Here is a 20,443-nt window from a genome sequence, read left to right on the forward strand (position 1 = left end):
CCAAGGCACCATTACTAATTGGAGTTCATATTGCCTCGCCAATTGTCTGCTATCCGCAGTTCCCACTGTTTCTGTTTCCCGCTCTGAAGATTCCAGTAATGTTGATTTGTCTAAAATCCCTCCGTGTTATCACGATCTCAAATCCGTTTTCTGTAAGGCCAAGGCCAGCGCTCTTCCACCTCACCGCCACCGTCCTGAGAAGGTCGCCATGGAAGAGTATGTTCAAGAAGCTCTGTCACTGGGGCATATCAGACCATCCTCTTCCCCAGTGGGAGCCGCCTTCTTTTTTGTAGAAAAAAAGGACAAAACGTTAAGGCCGTGCATTGACTACAGGGAGCTCAATCAAATAACCGTAAAAGACAAATACACTCTACCTCTCATTTCATCAGTCTTCGACTCTGTACAAGAAGCCCGCATTTTTACCAAGTTAGATCTCAGAAACGCGTATCATCTTGTCCGCATAAGAGACGGTGATGAGTGGAAAACAGCCTTCAACACCCCGTTGGGTCATTATGAATATTTAGTCATGCCTTTCGGCCTTACCAACGCCCCAGCTGTTTTCCAAAGGATGGTTAATGACATATTACGTGACTTCCTGAACCGCTTCATTTTCGTTTATCTGGACATCTTAATCTACTCTCACAACCAGGCCCAGCATGAACACCATGTCCGCTTAGTGTCTCCTGATGACCTTGAACCTGTTAACACTCTTTTAAACTGCATTTTAGATATAAAGCTGTGGATGGCAGAAAACTTCTTGCAGCTCAACCAGGACAATACTGAAGTTTTAATCATTGGTCCTGAAGACAAGAGAGAGATGATTTTACCCAAACTTAGGTATTTTAAATCTTCTCAGTGTGTGAGAAACCTGGGCGTTCTTTTTGACTCTGAGCTGAATTTTACTCCTCACATCAGAAACATTGTGAAAATAGGATTTTATCATCTCAAAAACATTGCCAGAGTCCGCCCGTTCCTCTCTCTTGCCAGCACAGAGGTGCTAATGCATGCTTTTATTTTTAGTCGTTTAGATTACTGTAATGCCCTGCTCTCTGGTTTACCCCAAAAGTCGATCTCAAATCTACAACTTCTACAGAACTCAGCGGCACGAGTTCTGACGAGGACCAGGGGGCGGGAACACATTACACCGGTTTTAAAATCGCTGCATTGGCTCCCTGTGCGTTTCAGGATTGATTTTAAAGTTCTTTTAATGGTTTATAAATGTTTTTATGGTCTTGGGCCCTCTTATTTAAATGATATTATTTTAAAATACGAACCCTCGCGGACCCTGAGGTCCTCTGGCACTGGCCTCTTAGTTGTCCCTAAGGTAAGGACCAAGACACATGGTGAGGCTTCATTCTGCCATTATGGTCCTCGCCTGTGGAACAGCCTGCCGGAGAGCCTCAGGGCCGCAGAGACTGTAGAGGTTTTTAAGAAGAGGCTCAAGACCCACCTTTTTAGTCTGGCTTTTATATGACTTTGATCATTCCTTATGTCTTTTATTATTCATCTATTTATTAATTGAGGTATTTATTTACATATTTAATTATTTATTTTCTTGTAAGGACTATTATTATCTTTGTTTCTAATATGCAATTCTTTTTATTGTTATTTTACCAATGATTCTTAGGTTATGTTTTAATCACTGACGTTTTTATTTTTTTTATTTTTTAATTACTAACATTCTTATATCTTATTTTATTTTTTATCTTTTTCTATTTTTATTATTGTTATTCTATGATCATTTTTATTTTTTATTCTGATGTTTTTTACTCCAGTGTTTCCTCTGGGGGATCCATCGTTCTTGGGCACCACCAGCTTGACCTGTAGGGCATGCCGTTGCTGTGGTGCCCGTTCTGGTTGGGCGGGCTGGGGTCCCACTCTGTGGTCTAATAGCCATGGATGGGGCCCTGGGCTGCCCTGTGTTGGGCGGGCGCTGCGGTGATGGCCCCTGTGGTCCGGCTGGGCCTTGGAATGAATGGATCCCCATGATATCGTTTCCAAAATGAAAGGCGCTATATAAATAAATAAAGTTTGAGTTTGAGTTTGAGTTTGAGTTTAGTGCTGGAGAGACTGTTAGAAAACCAGCTATATGTAAAACATGAGAAATGCGAATTCCATGTACCCACGGTGCGGTTCCTTGGTTACATTCTGGAAGCGGGGTGCATCCGTCCCGATCCCTCCAAAATAGAGGCCGTCACCAACTGGGAACCTCCTGAAACCCGCAAAAAGCTCCAGCAATTTCTCGGTTTTGCTAACTTCTATAGACGTTTCATCAGGAACTACAGCAGCATAGCCGCCCCACTTACTCGTCTCACCTCCGTCAATCATCCCTTCAAGTGGTCCACTGAAGCTCAACAGGCCTTTGATAAGCTTAAGAAACTTTTTGTGTCAGCGCCTATTCTCATCCAACCTGATCCATCACGACAATTCATCGTTGAAGTTGACGCCTCGGACTCTGGTGTAGGAGCTGTTCTATCGCAAAAGGAGGAGAGTACAGGCAAGCTGAAACCATGTGCTTTTTTCTCCCGTAAGCTCTCTCCCTCAGAACAAAATTACGATGTTGGCAACCGAGAGCTCCTGGCTATTAAACTGGCTCTGGAGGAGTGGCGTCACTGGTTGGAGGGAGCTGAACAGCCGTTCATTGTGTGGACCGATCATAAGAACCTGGCATACCTCAGATCCGCCAAAAGGCTCAACTCCAGGCAGGCTCGTTGGTGTCTCTTTTTTGACCGATTTCAGTTCATTATTACTTACAGACCAGGCTCCCGTAATATCAAGCCGGACGCCCTCTCCCGGAAGTATAGCCCCTCAGAACGCACCACCACACCCATTCTGCCGCCCACCTGCATCATTGGGACCCTTACCTGGGACATTGAATCCAAGGTTCTCCAGGCTCAAGGTGAGGAGACTGACCACCCGCCTGCTCCAAGGGGTACACTGTTTGTGCCATCCTCACTTCGCTCGGACGTCATTTCCTGGGGTCATTCCTCTCGTGTGGCGTGCCATGGTGGGGTGCACCGGACCCTTAGCCTACTCCGGAAGAGGTTTTTCTGGCCCTCCATGGATAAAGACGTCCGCGAATACGTCTCGGCGTGCACCACTTGTGCCCGTTCCAAGGCGTCGTCCTCTGCTCCAGCAGGATTACTCCACCCACTCTCTACCCCCAATCGTCCATGGTCTCACCTGGCTGTAGACTTTGTCACTGGGTTACCCCCCTCACGAGGTAATACGGTCATTCTCACAGTCATTGAAAGCTTCTCTAAGATGGCTCACTTCATTCCTCTCCCTCAACTACCCACCGCCACTGCGACTGCTGATATCATGATTAATCATGTCTTCCGTCACCATGGTATCCCCGCTGACATCGTCTCCGACCATGGCCCCCAGTTCATCTCGCAAGTCTGGAAGGCGTTTTGTACGGCCTTTGGGGCCACGGTCAGTCTCACCTCCGGCTATCACCCACAATCCAACGGCCAGGCAGAGAGAGCGAACCAGGAACTGGAGGCAGCTCTTCGCTGTCTGGCGGCACAGAATCAGCAGGACTGATCCCAATACCTCGTCTGGATCGAGTATGCTCATAATACTCATCCCTCCACTGCTACCGGGATCTCTCCTTTTGAGGCCGCCCTTGGGTACTCACCACCTCTGTTTCCATCTCAAGAACTAGACTTGGCAGTGCCTTCCGTCCAACACCACCTACAACGCTGTCAACGTGTGTGGAATCAGACGAGGGCTGCTCTCCTCCGCACCAAGGAGAGCAACTGCCGCCTAGCCAATCGCCGCAGGGTGGTGGGACCCGATTACCAACCTGGTCAGAGGGTCTGGCTCTCAACCCGCAACATACCCATCCAAGCATCCTCCAAGAAACTGGCTCCCAGATTCATTGGTCCTTATGCCATCGAAAAGGTCATCAATCCTACCTGCGTCCGTCTCCGTCTGCCCAAGGCCCTCAAGGTACACCCGTCTTTCCATATCTCGCAGGTCAAGCCTGTTCAGGACAGTCCTCTGTGCCCGCCGTCCACTTCCCCACCGCCCGCCCGGCTCATCGACGGCGCTCCGGCCTATGACGTCAGCCGGGTTTTGGATGTCCGTCGTAGGGGTCGTGGGTTCCAGTTCCTGGTCGACTGGGTGGGCTACGGTCCGGAGGAGCGCTCCTGGATTCCCCGCTCCTTTATTTTGGACCCCTCGCTCATTGAGGATTTCTACCGGGCCCACCCAGATCGCCGCCCTTGACCGCCTGGGGGCGGTCGTTGCGGGGAGGGTACTGTCATGGTGCCTCTGTCAGACTCCTCCCCTCTCTGCTTGGTTCCTGATGCGACTCAGCTGCGACCACTTACCTCATCACCTGCCTGTCTTCTTAAGGAGCCCCTGAACCAGTATTCATCGCCAGTCCGTTGCCCCTGATGGTGCATAGTATTGTTGTCATGTTCATAGCTCTCGTTATTAAGCCTTGGTCTAAGTCTCGCTCTCTACCTTGTTCTCAGGAATCCATAAACACGAGTGGTCGTCTGAGTCTTCTTCATCCACGGATCCAAGCCACAGCATTCCCTCCTGTCACGCCTAGAGCCTCTGCCGTAACTCTTGAGACACCATGAGTCTCTGCCGACCCACCGGTGACGCCAAGGGCCACCGGACCGAACCATCCTCGCCACGGGTTCCTCCAAGGACATCAACTCCACCAAGAACAATCCACAAACCAAGAATCAATATTAAAACCTTCTTTCATTCCACCACGTACTCACCTGTGTTTCTTCCGGGTTCCAGCGTCTGGGTCTATTTGTTACGCTCGTCATGACACAAACAGATCAGAGCTGAAGGCCTTTTTTGTTGGACAGGTTTTTTTTATTTATTTGTTACATTTAGTGTGTGGGGGGAGAGGGGAAGAATGTGAGGGGGGGTGGAAGAGAGTAAAAGGAAGAAAGATGAGAAAGTGGGGATACAAGTACTGATTTGAAGGAGTTATTATTTTAAGTTGTAATGATTATACCAGATCTGCTGAGACGACAAATATTACATCAAAGGTGAAATTGTGAAGACATCTGTCCATCAATACACTGTGGGTTAGGGGGGGGCAGGGGGGTGATGAAGCATACAGGGAGCAGTGTGGCAGTGTGCACGTGCACGTGGGGGTGGAGATACATGCATGCTGCCGAAGTGAACCATGTGTTCATAAGGGGAACCAGATCCTACCCAGCCCGACCAGCCAGATGAGGAGAGGGGGGGAGAGACCCCCAGGCCAGGAGTGCCCCCGGGACCCAAGTAGCCCGGGGAGGGGGGGGGACCCCCCACCACCCAGCCGGCGCCCCGTCTCCACCAGCCAGCCCCGGTACCCAACCCAAGCAACCCAGAGACCACCGCGCAACCACAGTCCCCCCATAACCCTACCCTCTACAACCCTCTTCACCCGCCATTTTATTCGACCACTCCCCCTTACCCCCCCTAACAAATTTCATAGGTGTGTGACAGAAAGTAGCCCTTTTTTTCTTCTAATGCCCTCCTCTCTCTGTGATGGGGAGGGAGAGTCCCAGAGGATCCCAGCGAGCCAGCCCCCAGGTCTGTCTCATCCAAGCACTCTCGCACACATACTCACAATCTTCTGGTTGCCCCCCACCCCCAGTCACCACACAGTAACCCCCTCCGGCCGACCAACCCCCCAGCGCCGCATGCCAGGCCACCATCGCAGCTGACAGGATACCCACGAGGACCAGGCGGCAGAAGACCAACCGCCCCTCCCCGACCCCACCCATGTATGGTTGTGTGGGTGTGCTGTGTGTGTGCTGCAGGTAAAATAGGAGGTCTCAGGTGAGGGGGGCCCCACCGCTGCCAAGCCGCAGAGCCCCTCCACTCCGGGGTCCCTCTGTGAGTGGTGTGTATTTGCTGTGTGTGTGCTGCTAGCATGCAGTGTGTGTGTCTAAAGTATAAGTTAAAATTTTGGGGGGGACCAGTGAAAGATGATGTTTCACCATGCCCCCCTCCACCAGACCCTCCCCACAAGGCCCTGGATGAATCAAGGTGTCTAATATGCAAGTAAAAGTGGAATGGAGGGCGGGCGCCAACACGACCCAGAGAGAGACACCCCCAGTGAGCCCCCCCAGCATGACCCACCCATCCAGTTCCCGGGGCCTTATGTGCCTGTGTGCAATGTTTGTTTGGGTGGGAGCGGGGAGGAGCAGGCAGATGGGCAAAACCGGGGGAAGAAGGCTCCCCCTAGCGACCGGCCGGCCGCGGTAAGCGCCCCCCCTCCCAGGGCATGCCAGGCAGACAGGAGGCGGCAAGCCAGCTGCAGACAGAGGCCAGAGCCGCGCCAGCGCTGATAGACAGTCAGCAAGGAAGGGGCCCGGCCAAAACAGAGGGGCAGGAGGTCCAGCCCCACCATTCATGCCCTGACATCCCTAAGGACTAGCAAACCCCCCCCCCCCCCCCCCCCAAATAAATGTCAAATAGGGTTATTTATTTATTTATTTATTTCTATTTTGGGTTCTCTATTTATTCTTCAGGTGGGGGGGGGATCCTGGGGGGGGGGGGGGGGTGCTATATATATATATATACACACCCACACACACACACACACACCGTTCCCGGTCAGCCACACCCTGCGCCCAGAAGGCACCAGCCCAGGAACCCCTGCCAAGTGCTGGCAAAGTGCGCCACCCCCCCCCACCCCACCCAAGCGCCCCGAGGCCAGGAGAACAGCAGGCCCAGCAGGACCAACCACCCCGGCCCACCCAACCACCCAGGACCTGGCTCAACCCATCACCATCCCACCCCTACTAGGTGATGTGACTAACCAGCTAGAGGTTTTTGCTGGAGGACATTATCTCTAAACTAATATGCTGTGACATGAAGTTTCTGTAGTGATTCCTGCTAAGATTATTTTTAGATTTCCAGTTTAGCAGGATAGTTTTCTTTGCAATACATACAGCGGTGAGAACCATATAAGCCTTGTTAGATTCTACGTTGATGATATTCAGGTCACCTAGTAAGCAGAGTTTGGGGCATGCAGGAATCTTATGATTGAACCAGATTGATAAATCTTCACAGACCTTGCGCCAGAATGATTGGACAGGTGGACAGACCCACAGGGCATGCAAATAGTCATCTATGTTGTTACCTGTGCACTGTGTGCATACAGCAGACTGATTGAGACCCATTTTAAATAACCTCTGTCCGGTGTAGTGAATTCTGTGGAGAATTGTATTGGATAAATTGCAGATTAGGACTTTTGGTCATATTAAAGGCATTCAAACAGATCTGTAGCCAAAATTGATCACTAGAATTCAATGATAGCTCAGACTCCCATTTTGTCATGGGTAAGTAAATTGTTTCATCTATGTTAGATATCAATTTATAAATTTTGGAGCCGAACTTTGGATTTTTAAGATCAGTGAAATGTGTTACTGTAAGGGGAAGGTCTAGGTCTATTTGGGTCAGGCAGTATTTAGTGCTTATAGCTGATTTAAGCTGCTGATATTCTAGAAATTTGTTTACCCTAATCCCATAGATTGAGGATAACATTGAGAGGGACATAAATGTCCCATTCTGAATTATATGCTGAAACTGATGAATTCCTTTGTTCTTCCATGAAATAAAGTTAATCATGTTTTTGTTAATTAAAATGTCAGGGTAATTCCAAATGGGGGTGAGTTTACATGGAAATAATGTGAGGTTGTTTTTTTTTAAGTAAATCCCAGCAGGCTGTTAAGGATGATCTGATGTTTAAACTTCTGAAGCATTTGTGTTGTTTAATTTTAGAACTGAAGAAAGGTAAATTAGAAATATCTAGGTTATCACAGAGATTTTGTTCTATATCTAGCCAAGATTCATCTAACACACCAGGATTCAGCCCTTTTTGGACATAAAACAATCTGTTTGTGGAGGAGTAGTCCTGGAAGTCTGGTAGGCCTAGTCCTCCTCTATCTTTAGGTTTTTGAATAGTTTTCAAACTGATCCTTGGTGGTTTATCTTCCCAAAGGAATTGGGAAATTAATGAGTCTAATGATTTGAACCAAGTAGTTGGAGGTTTGGAAGGAATCATTGAAAACAGATAGTTAATTTTGGGGAGAATCGTCATTTTATGGTTGCAACTCTCCCTAGAAGGGAAATGGGAAGAGTTTTCCATCTGGTGAGATCAGCCTCAGTTGTTTTAAGGAGTTGGGTGTGGTTTAGCTTGAATAGATCAGAAAGCCTAGAGGAAATATTTATACCTAAGTACTTTATGTTGCCTGTTTGGAGTTTAACACATGACGGATTTAGATAATTGCAATTAATTGGTAGAATTGTGCTTTTAGACCAGTTTATGGAGTATTCCAAAACTGAAGAAAATGTATTAATTAGGGAAATGATTTGGCAGATGGAAGATTGTGAATTTGGAGTGAATAGTAAAACATCATCTGCGTAAAGACTTATTTTGTGTTTTCTAGATTTCTGGTTTGAATGCCTTCAATGTCTCAACTTTGCCTAATTGCAGCAGCTAGAGGTTCAATAAATAGTGCAAATAAAGACGGAGATAGTGGACAGCCTTGTCTGGTTCCTCTTTGTAAGTTAAAGCTTGGAGTTGTTTGATCATTGGTTCTGACACGAGCATTAGGAGAGGCATATAATATTTTAATCCAGTTAATAAACTATTTTCCGAAGCCAAATTTATTCAGGGTGGCTGTTAAAAATTTCCAGTTGACCCGATCAAATGCCTTGTCTGCATCCAGTGACAAAATGGTTGCTTCTCGGTTGTTGATGGTTGTATAATCTATGAGGTTGATTAATCTGTGCATGTTGGTGGATGAATGTCTACCCTTTATAAAGCCTGTTTGGTCAGGATGCATGAGAGAAGGAACTACCTTCTCCAGTCTTCCTGCCAAAGCTTTGCAGAAAACTTTAAGATCTGCATTAATCAGCGATATGGGTCGATAGCTGGATGGTGATGTGTGATCTTTTCCAGGTTTCAGAAGTAAGATAATATTAGCAGAATTCATATTTGGAGGTAAATAATTGTTATCCTTAATTTCTATTGTCATTCTGAGAAAAATGGGAGCTAAGATTTGCCAAAACTCTTTATAAAATTCTGCTGGGAAGCCGTCTGGTCCTGGGGCTTTTTTACTAGGCATGTTGGTTAATGCTTTATGTAGGTCTTCTTCAGTAAGAGGGGACTCCAGGGCTGTGATTTGTTCCTCTGTTGGTCTAGGCAAATCTATGCTATTGAGAAAACTATTAATGTCATTGTCAGAAGGATTAATTTGGGATGAGTAGAGGGATTGGTAAAAGTTTTTAAAAACAGAATTTATTGCAGCTGGATCATGTGTTGCGTTTCCTGTTAGGTCTATGACTGATGAAATAGTTGTCTTCTCTTTGTTTATTTTGAGTTGATTTGCCAAATATTTCCCAGATTTATTACTGTGATCAAACTTCTCCAAGCGCAATCTCTGTAAAAACTGTGTTCTTTGATTAGTTATTTGATTTAGTTCGATTCTTACTTTCCTTATTTGTTGTAGAGTTTGTTCATCCAGAGAGTTGCTGTACGTTTCCTCTAACAGTCTGATTTTTTGCTCTTAATCCACTAGTTTAGAGTTTTTGTTTCTTGTTTTGTGGGATGAGAAGGTGATTATTTTGCCTCTCATGACTGCTTTCCCGGCTTCCCATAAAAGGCATGAGGATATACCTGGGTGGTCATTATTTTGTAAATATGAGGACCATTCTTCAGCAAAAAAGTCGATAAAGTTAGGGAAACCGGTGCGTGGTCACTGATAGTAATGGGGTGGATCTGTGCTTCCGTAGCTATGCTCAACAAGGAGCTGTTAACCAAGAAATAATCTAGCCTGGAGTAACATAACATTTTTTATTAATCCTCACTGGCTCAGGGCCAGCTGCTGCATGATGGGAGGACGGCGTGCCGCGCCCCGCCCTGCAGCAGAGAAGTGAACGGACCAGATTCCTGACGTCGACTCAGGAGAACAGCAGGACTGTGACACAGGCCGCAGGGTTGCCCCGTAATTTGAAGCATTCCACTCCACGTCAATCACTTTCTGTAGCGTCAAAAGACGCACCGACGCAGGAAAGCATCTCTGCTTTCATTCAGGGGAACATTTCTCCCTTTTTACTCATCCATGTTTGCCCAAAACAAACCACAGCAGCAACAAGAAACACCTGGAAACAGGAGCAAATATGTGCTGCTCACATGTAGAAACAATAAGGACGTCGTTTTCCAGAAATACTGACAGAACCTCCCTCAGCCTCCATAGACGTCCACCTTTATTCATGCAAACATCTTTCCACGCTTTCAGCAGCTCTCAGAGCTTTACAGTTCAAAACTAACTGGAAAAAAGGAACCACCAAGATTCAAACCGTTGAACCCCTCCACTGACCCTGTGACCCCCCCACACACAATGAACACAGCATGAAAACATGACTGCAATGGAAAAGAAACTGCTCCTTAGAAAGGACTTGTCATTTTCCTTTACCATTACCAAAACCCAGAGAAGCGAAGTGATGCTCAAATATGAGGAAGGACATGGACTTTAGTGTTTGAACGTCATCTCAGACCCTTAACGCACCCACGCCGTTTACCTGAAGCTACTAATCAATAGAAATGCTTTTGTTCTTTCTCTCATTTGACTGATTCATGGGGCTTTCCCCCATTCTCTTAGCTAAATATTCCACAAATACATGTTGACGGTTCAGAAGGGTGTGCCTGCTTGCTGTGATGCTCACAAAGGAGGTAACACGGGTTTGACGCTGTAGCACAGCAACACACCCAAAGCTGAGGTCACCTGAGCAGCTTAAAAGCAGAGCAGCTGCTCCGCAGCAGCATCAAACCGGCAGAAGTCACCTGTGCATCAGGATGAAGCTGATCTTCTCTCTGACTCTCATCTATGCGCTCTGCAGCTCAGGTAACCAACATTCACCTGTTTCTCTCCCACTTTAGGATCTTTGAAGCGTCTGTGACATCTGAGCAGCTCTTTTCAGGTTTTCCCTTCACTTGTGTTCAATTCAAAGATTCAAATGCAGAAAACTCTTTAGGAAGTCCAACATTTGAAATGTGAGGGTAAATAGATTTCTCTGGGATAAAGAACGCTTAGAAATGATCAAAGAGAATATTTGAAAGATGAGAAGTTTCAAGTTCAACAGAAAACTCTCCATTCTAAAGCTTTGAAACTTGAACGTTTTTGTCATTGATTCCAAATGGATCGCTGATTGTCATGATTACACACAACAACTGGATCAGAAAGGATCCCTGCAGAAAGGTGGATCCACATTCATGAATGGACTGAAATGTTTTTGTCTCTGCAGCTGCTGCTCTTCAGTGTGTCGCCTGTGCAGACGCAGCATGTTCACAAACATTTCCTAAGACGTGCGGCTCAGGGACCATGTGTGTAACCGCTTCCATCACAGGTATAATCTTCTCCTCTCATGACTGTACAGTGAAAGCCTGAAGCTGTTCTGGAAAGTTCTGTGGGGTTTCCATCAGTAACACCAACTGTCCTTTGACTGCAGCCTCTTCACCTGGAGCTTCAGGAACACAGGTCTACAAGGACTGTGCTGCTCCTTCTCTTTGTCCCATGGCTGGAGCGGCAACCTTTTCTGTCAACTTGGGTTATTCCAGTGCCATTGCATCGGCTCAGTGCTGCAACTCGGACAACTGCAACTCCCAGACCCTGGCTTGTACGGACACTCAGCTTTTTACTGCAAACCTCCGATTTCCAAACATGTGGATGTTCCTCTGAAGCTTCTACACATTTGTCTGGTTGATAATAAATCTCTTACTGGGTTTCAGTTCCTACCCCTCTGTCTGCCAACGGCCTGACGTGTCCCACCTGTGACCCGATCACCTCTCAGTGCAGCTCTACAGTTCCGTGTTCAGGAGACCAGACCAGCTGCTTCCAAGCAACCTGTGAGTTTTCATGGCAACTTAGGAGTCTGACCTCAAGAATCTTCTTCTGCTTTGTAATAATCATCAGCCTCTGTGTTTGAGGAGAACTCATGAGTCACAGATTCCAAAACGTGTTAGCAAGAACTTGATTTGATCAACTTTCTTATTGTTAATGTTGACAACATTCTAAACTAAACCTCCTTGTGTTGATCTACAGTGAATGACGGCTCCACATCATATCCAGCTCAGGGCTGCGTGTCTCCAAACACATGTGCAGCTGCAACCGGCCTGGGGAAGCTGCCTTTCATGGAGAACGTTGGATCCATCACTGCTGGACCATTTTGCAGCGGTGTAACCAAAATAACCACAACTGTTCAACCAACGACTTCTACTACGAAAGCAGCCACAACTGCAGCAGAAACGTCCACAAGCTCTGAAACCACAACAAATGCAGTATCAACCTCCACAAGCTCTGAAACCAAAACAGTTGCAGCAGCAACCTCCACAAGCACTGAAACCACAACAGTTGCAGCATTAACCTCCACAACACCTGAAACCACAACAGTTGAACCATCAACTTCCACAACAGCAGAAACCACAACAGTTGAGGCATCAACCTCCACAACAGCAGAAACCACAACAGTTAAGGCATCAACCTCCGCAAGCACTGAAACCACAACAGTTGCACTATCAACCTCCACAACACCAGAAACCTCAACAGTTGCAGCATCAACCTCTAAAACTTCTGAAACCTCAACAGTTGCACCATCAACTTCCACAACACCAAAAACCTCAACAGTTGAACCATCAACTTCCACAACACCAGAAACTACAACAGTTGCAGCATCAACATCCACAAGATCTGAAACCATGACAGTTGCAGCATCAACCTCCACAAGCTCTGAAACCACAACAGTCGCTACATCAACCTCCACAACACCAGAAACTACAACAGTTGCAGCATCAACATCCACAAGATCTGAAACCACGACAGTTGCAGCATCAACATCCACAAGCTCTGAAACCACAACAGTTGCAACATCAACCTCCAAAACACCCGAAACAACAACAGTTGCAGCATCAACCTCCACAACCTCTGAAGCCAGAACAGTCGCTACATCAACCTCCACAACACCAGAAACCTCAACAGTTGCAGCATCAACCTCCACAAAATTAGAAACCACATCAGTTGAAGCAACAACAGTTGCCAGATCAACTTCCGCTATCTCTGAAGCAACCACAGTTGCCATTTCCCCCTTGACAAGCTCTGACCCTACAACATTTGCCACATCAACTTCTGCTATCTCTGAAGCAACAACAGTTGCTGCGTCGCCTTCTGTCATCTCTGAAGCCACAACAGTTGCCGGATCAACTTCCACCATCTCTGAAGCAACAACATTTGCCGCATCAACTGCCGCCATCTCTGAAGCAACAACAGTTGCCGGACCAACTGCCGCCATCTCTGAAGCAACAACAGTTGCCGGATCAACTTCCGCCATCTCTGAAGCAACAACAGTTGCCGCATCAACTTCCACCATCTCTGAAGCAACAACAGTTGCCGCATCAACTGCCGCCATCTCTGAAGCAACAACATTTGCCGGACCAACTGCCGCCATCTCTGAAGCAACAACAGTTGCCGGATCAACTTCCGCCATCTCGGGAGCAACAACAGTTGCCGCATCAACATCTACTAACTCTGAAGCCACAACAGTTGCAGCATCAACTTCCACCATCTCTGAAGCAACAACATTTGCCGCATTAACTGCCACCATCTCTGAAGCAACAACAGTTGCCGGACCAACTGCCGCCATCTCTGAAGCAACAACAGTTTCTGGATCAACTTCCGCCATCTCTGAAGCCACAACAGTTGCTGCATCAACTTCCACCATCTCTGAAGCAACAACAGTTGCCGGACCAACTGCCGCCATCTCTGAAGCAACAACAGTTGCCGGATCAACTTCCGCCATCTCTGAAGCAACAACAGTTGCAGGATCAACTTCCACCATCTCTGAAGCAACAACATTTGCCGCATCAACTGCCGCCATCTCTGAAGCAACAACAGTTGCAGCCCAAACACCATCAACTGCTGCCTCAATGACTTCCACCATCACTGCATCATCAACTGCTTCAGCATCAACTTTTACTATTTTTGAAGCCACCACAGTCGCCACATCAACTTCCGCTGTCTCTGAAGCAACAACAGTTACTGCATCGACTTCTGTCATCTCTGAAGCCACAACAGCTGCCGCATCAACTTCCACCATCTCTGAAGCAACAACAGTTCCAGCTTCAACTTCCGCTATCTCTGAAGCAACCACAGTTGCCATTTCCCCCTTGACAAGCTCTGACCCTACAACAGTTGCCACATCAACTTCTACTATCTCTGAAGCAACAACAGTTGCTGAATCGACTTCTGTCATCTCTGAAGCAACAACAGTTGCCGCATCAACTTCCACCATCTCTGAAGCAACAACATTTGCAGCATCAACTGCCGCCATCTCTGAAGCAACAACAGTTGCTGGACCAACTGCCGCCATCTCTGAAGCAACAACAGTTGCCGCATCAACATCTACTAACTCTGAAGCCACAACAGTTGCCGCATCAACTTCCACCATCTCTGAAGCAACAACAGTTGCCGGATCAACTTCCGCCATCTCTGAAGCAACAACAGTTGCAGGATCAACTTCCACCATCTCTGAAGCAACAACAGTTGCCACATCAACATCTACTAACTCTGAAGCCACAACAGTTGCCGCATCAACTGCCACCATCTCTGAAGCAACAACAGTTGCCGGACCAACTGCCGCCATCTCTGAAGCAAAAACAGTTGCCGCATCAACATCTACTAACTCTGAAGCCACAACAGTTGCCGCATCAACTTCCACCATCTCTGAAGCAACAACATTTGCAGCATCAACTGCCGCCATCTCTGAAGCAACAACAGTTGCTGGACCAACTGCCGCCATCTCTGAAGCAACAACAGTTGCCGCATCAACATCTACTAACTCTGAAGCCACAACAGTTGCCGCATCAACTTCCACCATCTCTGAAGCAACAACATTTGCCGCATCAACTGCCGCCATCTCTGAAGCAACAACAGTTGCCGGACCAACTGCCGTCATCTCTGAAGCAACAACAGTTGCCGGATCAACTTCCGCCATCTCTGAAGAAACAACAGTTGCAGGATCAACCTTCGCTATCTCTGAAGTAACAACAGTTGCAGCATCAACATCTAGTAACTCTGAAGCCACAACAGTTTCAGCATCAACCCAAACACCATCAACTGCTGCCTCAATGACCTCCACCATCTCTGCAACATCAACTGCTTCAGCATCAACTTTTACTATTTTTGAACCCACCACAGTCGCCGCATCAACTTCCGCTGTCTCTGAAGCAACAACAGTTGCTGCATCGACTTCTGTCATCTCTGAAGCAACAACAGTTCCCGCTTCAACTTCCGCTATCTCTGAAATAACCACAGTTGCCCTTTCCCCCTTGACAAGCTCTGACCCTACAACAGTTGCCACATCAACTTCTGCTATTTATGAAGCAAAAACAGTTGCTGCATCGACTTCTGTCATTTCTGAAGCAACAACAGTTGCTGCATCAACTTCCACCATCTCTGAAGCAACAACATTTGCAGCATCAACTGCTGCCATCTCTGAAGCAACAACAGTTGCCGGACCAACTGCCACCATCTCTGAAGCCACAACAGTTGCCGGATCAACTTCCACCATCTCTGAAGCAACAACATTTGCAGCATCAACTGCTGCCATCTCTGAAGCAACAACAGTTGCCGGACCAACTGGCGCCATCTCTGAAGCCACAACAGTTGCCGGATCAACTTCCACCATCTCTGAAGCAACAACATTTGCCGCATCAACTGCCGCCATCTCTGAAGCAACAACAATTGCCGGACCAACTGGCGCCATCTCTGAAGCAACAACAGTTTCTGGATCAACTTCCGCCATCTCTGAAGCCACAACAGTTGCTGCATCAACTTCCACCATCTCTGAAGCAACAACAGTTGCCGGACCAACTGCCGCCATCTCTGAAGCCACAACAGTTGCCGGATCAACTGCCGCCATCTCTGAAGCAACAACATTTGCCGCATCAACTTCCGCCATCTCTGAAGCAACAACAGTTGCCGCATCAACTTCCACTAACTATGAAGCCACAACAGTTGCCGCATCAACCCCCGTACCATCAGTGACCTCCACGATCGCTGCAACATCATCTGCTGCAGCATCAACTTCTGCTACCTCTGAAGCCACAACAGTTGCCACGTCCACCTTTACAAGCTTTGACCCCACAACAGTCGCCACATCAACTTCTGCTATCTCTAAAGCAACAACAGTTGCTCCATCGACTTCTGTCATCCCCGAAGCCACAACAGTTGCCGCATCAACTTCCACTTATTCTGAAGCCACAACAGTCGCCGCATCAACACCCGCACCATCAACTGCTGCGGCAATAACCTCGACCATCTCTGCAACATCAACTGCTGCAGCATCAACTTCCACTATCTCTGAAGCCACCACAGTTTCCGAAACAACCTCCGTTATCGCTGAAACCAGAAAAGTTGCAGCATCAACCTCTGCTATCTCTGGAGTCACAACAGTTGTCGCATCAACCTTGACAAACTCTGACCCCACAACAGTTGCCGCTTCACCTTCCGCTGTGTCTGAGGCAACAACAGTTGCCGCATCAACTCCCGCACCATCAACTGCTGCCACAATGACCTCCAACATCTCTGCAACATCGACTTCCACTAACTCTGAAGCCACAGCAGTTGCTGCATCAACCTCCACCATTTCTGAAACCATGACAGTTGCAGTATCAACCTCCGCAACACCAGAAACCACAACAGTTGCAGCATCAACCTCCACCATTTCTGAAACCACAATAGTTGCATTACCAAGCCCAAGTCTCCCTCAAGCCACAAAAGTTGCCACATCAACATCCACTACCTTTGAAATGACAACAGCTGCTTCCACCAATCCGACACCAGTTGCCCCAGCAACCTCCGCCGTCCTTGCACCAGCTCCCCCAGCAACCCTCACCACACCTGTTCCTAAGGCAGATGATGCACCAACTGTCCCATCATCAGCAACAGGACCAGGTACAACGGTTGCATCACATGAAGCCACTGTTGCATCTGGTTCCATGACTGTTTCTTCATCTGTAACTAGCGGTGCCACTGGAGCTGGAACAACCCAATCAACCACGGTGTCAACAACCACCAGTTCTGGACTTTCTGTCCAAATGTGTGTTTTCAACCTCCTGCTTGGTCTTCTGGTCTTCATGTTGTAATTGACCGTGGAGGTTTTAGCTCCGTTTTGTTGGGAAAGTTGCATTTGTCTTTCATGCTAAACCAAACGTGAACATCTGGTTACCAATGGAAATCTAGAAATGTGAAAAAGGTCACAGTATGAACCTAAACTTGAAGATATTTTTGATGTTCCTGCATAATTATTTAACATTCCTATTTATTGTTTGTTGTTGGAACAAACTGTTATTTAACATTTATTGGTTAAAGTCAGAGAAGCTTTTTTCCAACCTTTCATCAAATATTTATTTCTTTGTGTTTCTCCACATTAAATATTGTCTTTTAACCAGTTGTAAATAAAGTTTTATGCGTCAAACTAAAATGATTTTGCTCTTCTTGTGAGGCCTGAACTGAGGCTCCTGGGACTATAAGAAACAGTAATAATTCTGTAATAGTTGTAGGTTTATTATGTACTCCTACCATGACAAAGGTGGATAAAGGTGGAAAGATTTCATGTAATCCATGGACACCAGTGAAGATCACAAATCGTTGTTCAGAGCACTGTCTAGTGGGTCTAGATGACCCACGTGCCTAGGATAGCAAAAGGGTTTCAGAGAGTTTTTGGATAAACCAGAGAGCAGGGATTTAAAATATCTAAAGGACTAAAAATAAATGGTAAATGGCGTATACTTATATATACTTATACAGCGTTTTTCTACCTACAAGGCCCAAAGCGCTTTACAGTCACACACTGGTGGCGAACTCAAAAAGTCAAAAAGTACGTCCAGGTTTCTCACACACTGAGAAGGTTTCAAGTTCTGAAGATGTGGTCAAATCCTCTCTCTCTTGTCTTCAGAACCAATGACTAAAACTTCAGTTTATTCCTGGTTGAGCTGTAGGAGGTTTTCTGCCATTCAAAAATACTATTTGAAACAATGTTAACAGATTAAAGGTCATATGGAGACACAGCGATGTAAAGCTGTGTATCATCAGCATAGCTGTCAAAGTCAACGCCGTGTCTCCTGATTACTTCCCCAAGAGGAAACGTATAGAAGTTAAAAAGTGTTGGACCTAAAATAGAGCCTTGGGGAACCCCACAACAACTAAAGAGCATTTATCCATACTAACATAAAAGTAAGAATGAAACCACTTAGGAACATTTCCAGAGAGATCCACTAGACTCCTCAGTCTGTCTAATAGTGCTTCTGAAATGTTTCTAAACATTTTCTGTTTTAACGCAGCAAAGTGACGATAGAAGTGATGTTTAGACCACCATGAGACTCCACACCAATACAACTATAAAGAAAACCTGAAGGAAAACAACAAAATGCTGCAAAAAAATGCAGTAATAAAGGACTCTGAGAACTGAAGAAAGCATGAAAAGTGATGGCCTGTGGTAGTTGGAGCACTCGGGGGCAGTGACCCCCCAGCTGGAGAAATGGCTAAAGAAGATCCCCGGAATGACCTCAGAGCTGGAGTTCTGAGGAAGTCTACGTCACATTAAGCTTGGCAGTTTTCCCCAAATTACTGTAACTTTTAACCTTTCAACTATTTTAATGTTTATTATTATAAAACAGCATTTTAATATATTCATTTTATTCATGTTGAATATTATTATAATTCTACGTCTTTTTTCAGAACCTTGGATTTCAAAATCAATATTTTCCAAAGTAGCTTTGTTTTTATTTCATGTTGCTGTTTTTCACAATGGCTTATTTATTTCATGAAGAGCTTTTTCAGGAGAATGTCTCTGTCTGTCAATCAAACTAGACAAGGCGGAGACACTTTTGTGATTGGCTGCTCTTTTACTCAGACATGAGCAGCAGCACCCTGACTACTTCGATCGAAGATGCTTCAGCAAACGTAACGGCGCAATGCACACCCCTCAACACTAGGGGGAGTATGCACCTCAACACATCCACAGTGTTACCATAAATTGGGCAGTTTTGGTTCTAAATTTGCGGATAAAAGTGGCTTTGGGTGAGTGTGCATAATTCGGGTGATTTTGTGGTCGGTTCAGCAATTTTCATCTTCTCATTAACATTTAGTAGTGGTCTAAGTTAGGCTGAGTGGTTGTTGGAGTTCCACTAAGCTTCTGAACTGAACTGGAGTTTCCATGAACGCACCATGCCGCGTGTGGGAGAAGCTATCAGCTAATGTTTTTAGCCTGATAGCCACATGGAGCGGTTGCTTGTGCTCACCTCAGTAACAATGCATGGATGCACAATGCACATGGAGAGTGTTAAGATGTCAGAAACGTCATCGCAGGAAAGGTTCAACATTTTCCCTGAGAGGGAAAAATAAAATCAGAGGACCTGATTATGATCATTGTCTCAATGAAAATAGAAAAATATAAGGTTCAGGAGGCCTGAGCAGGCTTGTCCCGCTTTGCGCAGCTGCCTGGTCTGACTGTCGGTCCGCCAGCTCACCTCCTGCTAGCCGACATCAGGCACGATGTCAGCTATGAGTGAATGGCGTAAGAATGAGGAGTGTTTCAACCAGGGACTTCGAGACGTGGACGACCGGAGCTCCTCTGTGGTTTGGTCCACACAAACCCTCAAACTACAAAAACAGAGTTGTAGATGTTTGCATCTTCTGCAGCAGACAGATTGTTTGACTCTATTTGATCTCTAATGTCAGCAAAGCCACGCGGATATATCGCTGAAACATGTAATCTCTCTGACTGACACACCGCTGAGCGGGTATCGAGGAATATGAGTCGATTTCCACGGATGAGCCAATGAGCGTTTAGATCCCGCCCACTATCACTGATTGACAGACAGACCTATTCTCCTGAAAAAGCTCTTCATGAAATAAATAAGCCATTGTAAAAAACAGCAACATGAAATAAAAACAAAGCTACTTTGGAAAATATTGATTTTGAAATACGAGCTTCTGAATTATAATAATATTCAACATGAATAAAATGAATATTTTAAAATGCTGTTTTAAAAAAAAATTAACAGGTTTTTAAAGCAAAATGAAATATATTGAATAATACAATGGCTAATTTAAAATCTGTGTGCAGGTTTTTCACAATTTCATGATCTTTTTATATGTTTATGAGAGATTTATTGGTTTATTGTGTATTTGCATGAGGTCATATTTATTTATTTAATTAAATATTTATTTATTTAACTATGAACAGTATAGGACTCCATAGGTTCTGGGCCGCACAGTAAAAAAAACTTAACTTCTATCTCTTCACACCTCTGACCGTGATTCTTCAAAAATGCTTTTCTCACTTACATTTCTCACCTACTCTTCCTATAGCAGCTGCTCAGTCTGGTTACACGTAATACAATACTGCTCAA

At 46.1% G+C, this 20,443-nt stretch overlaps 1 protein-coding gene across 1 annotated transcript; it reads right to left on the minus strand.

Moving 5' to 3' along the window:
- Positions 1 to 12,089: 12,089 nt before the first annotated feature.
- On the minus strand, positions 12,090 to 16,752 carry LOC110015619. Its single transcript, XM_020705947.2, has 5 exons — positions 16,533 to 16,752; positions 16,317 to 16,427; positions 16,065 to 16,202; positions 15,546 to 15,989; positions 12,090 to 15,287 (listed from the first exon to the last, which is right to left on the minus strand). The coding sequence occupies exons 1-5, from the start codon at positions 16,750 to 16,752 to the stop codon at positions 12,235 to 12,237; spliced, it is 3,966 nt and encodes a 1,321-aa protein (XP_020561606.2). The 3' UTR covers positions 12,090 to 12,234.
- Between the last annotated feature and the right edge of the window lie 3,691 nt (positions 16,753 to 20,443).

Source organism: Oryzias latipes, chromosome 1 (genome assembly GCF_002234675.1).
Source record: "Oryzias latipes chromosome 1, ASM223467v1".
In the NCBI taxonomy this organism is placed as follows: domain Eukaryota; kingdom Metazoa; phylum Chordata; class Actinopteri; order Beloniformes; family Adrianichthyidae; genus Oryzias; species Oryzias latipes.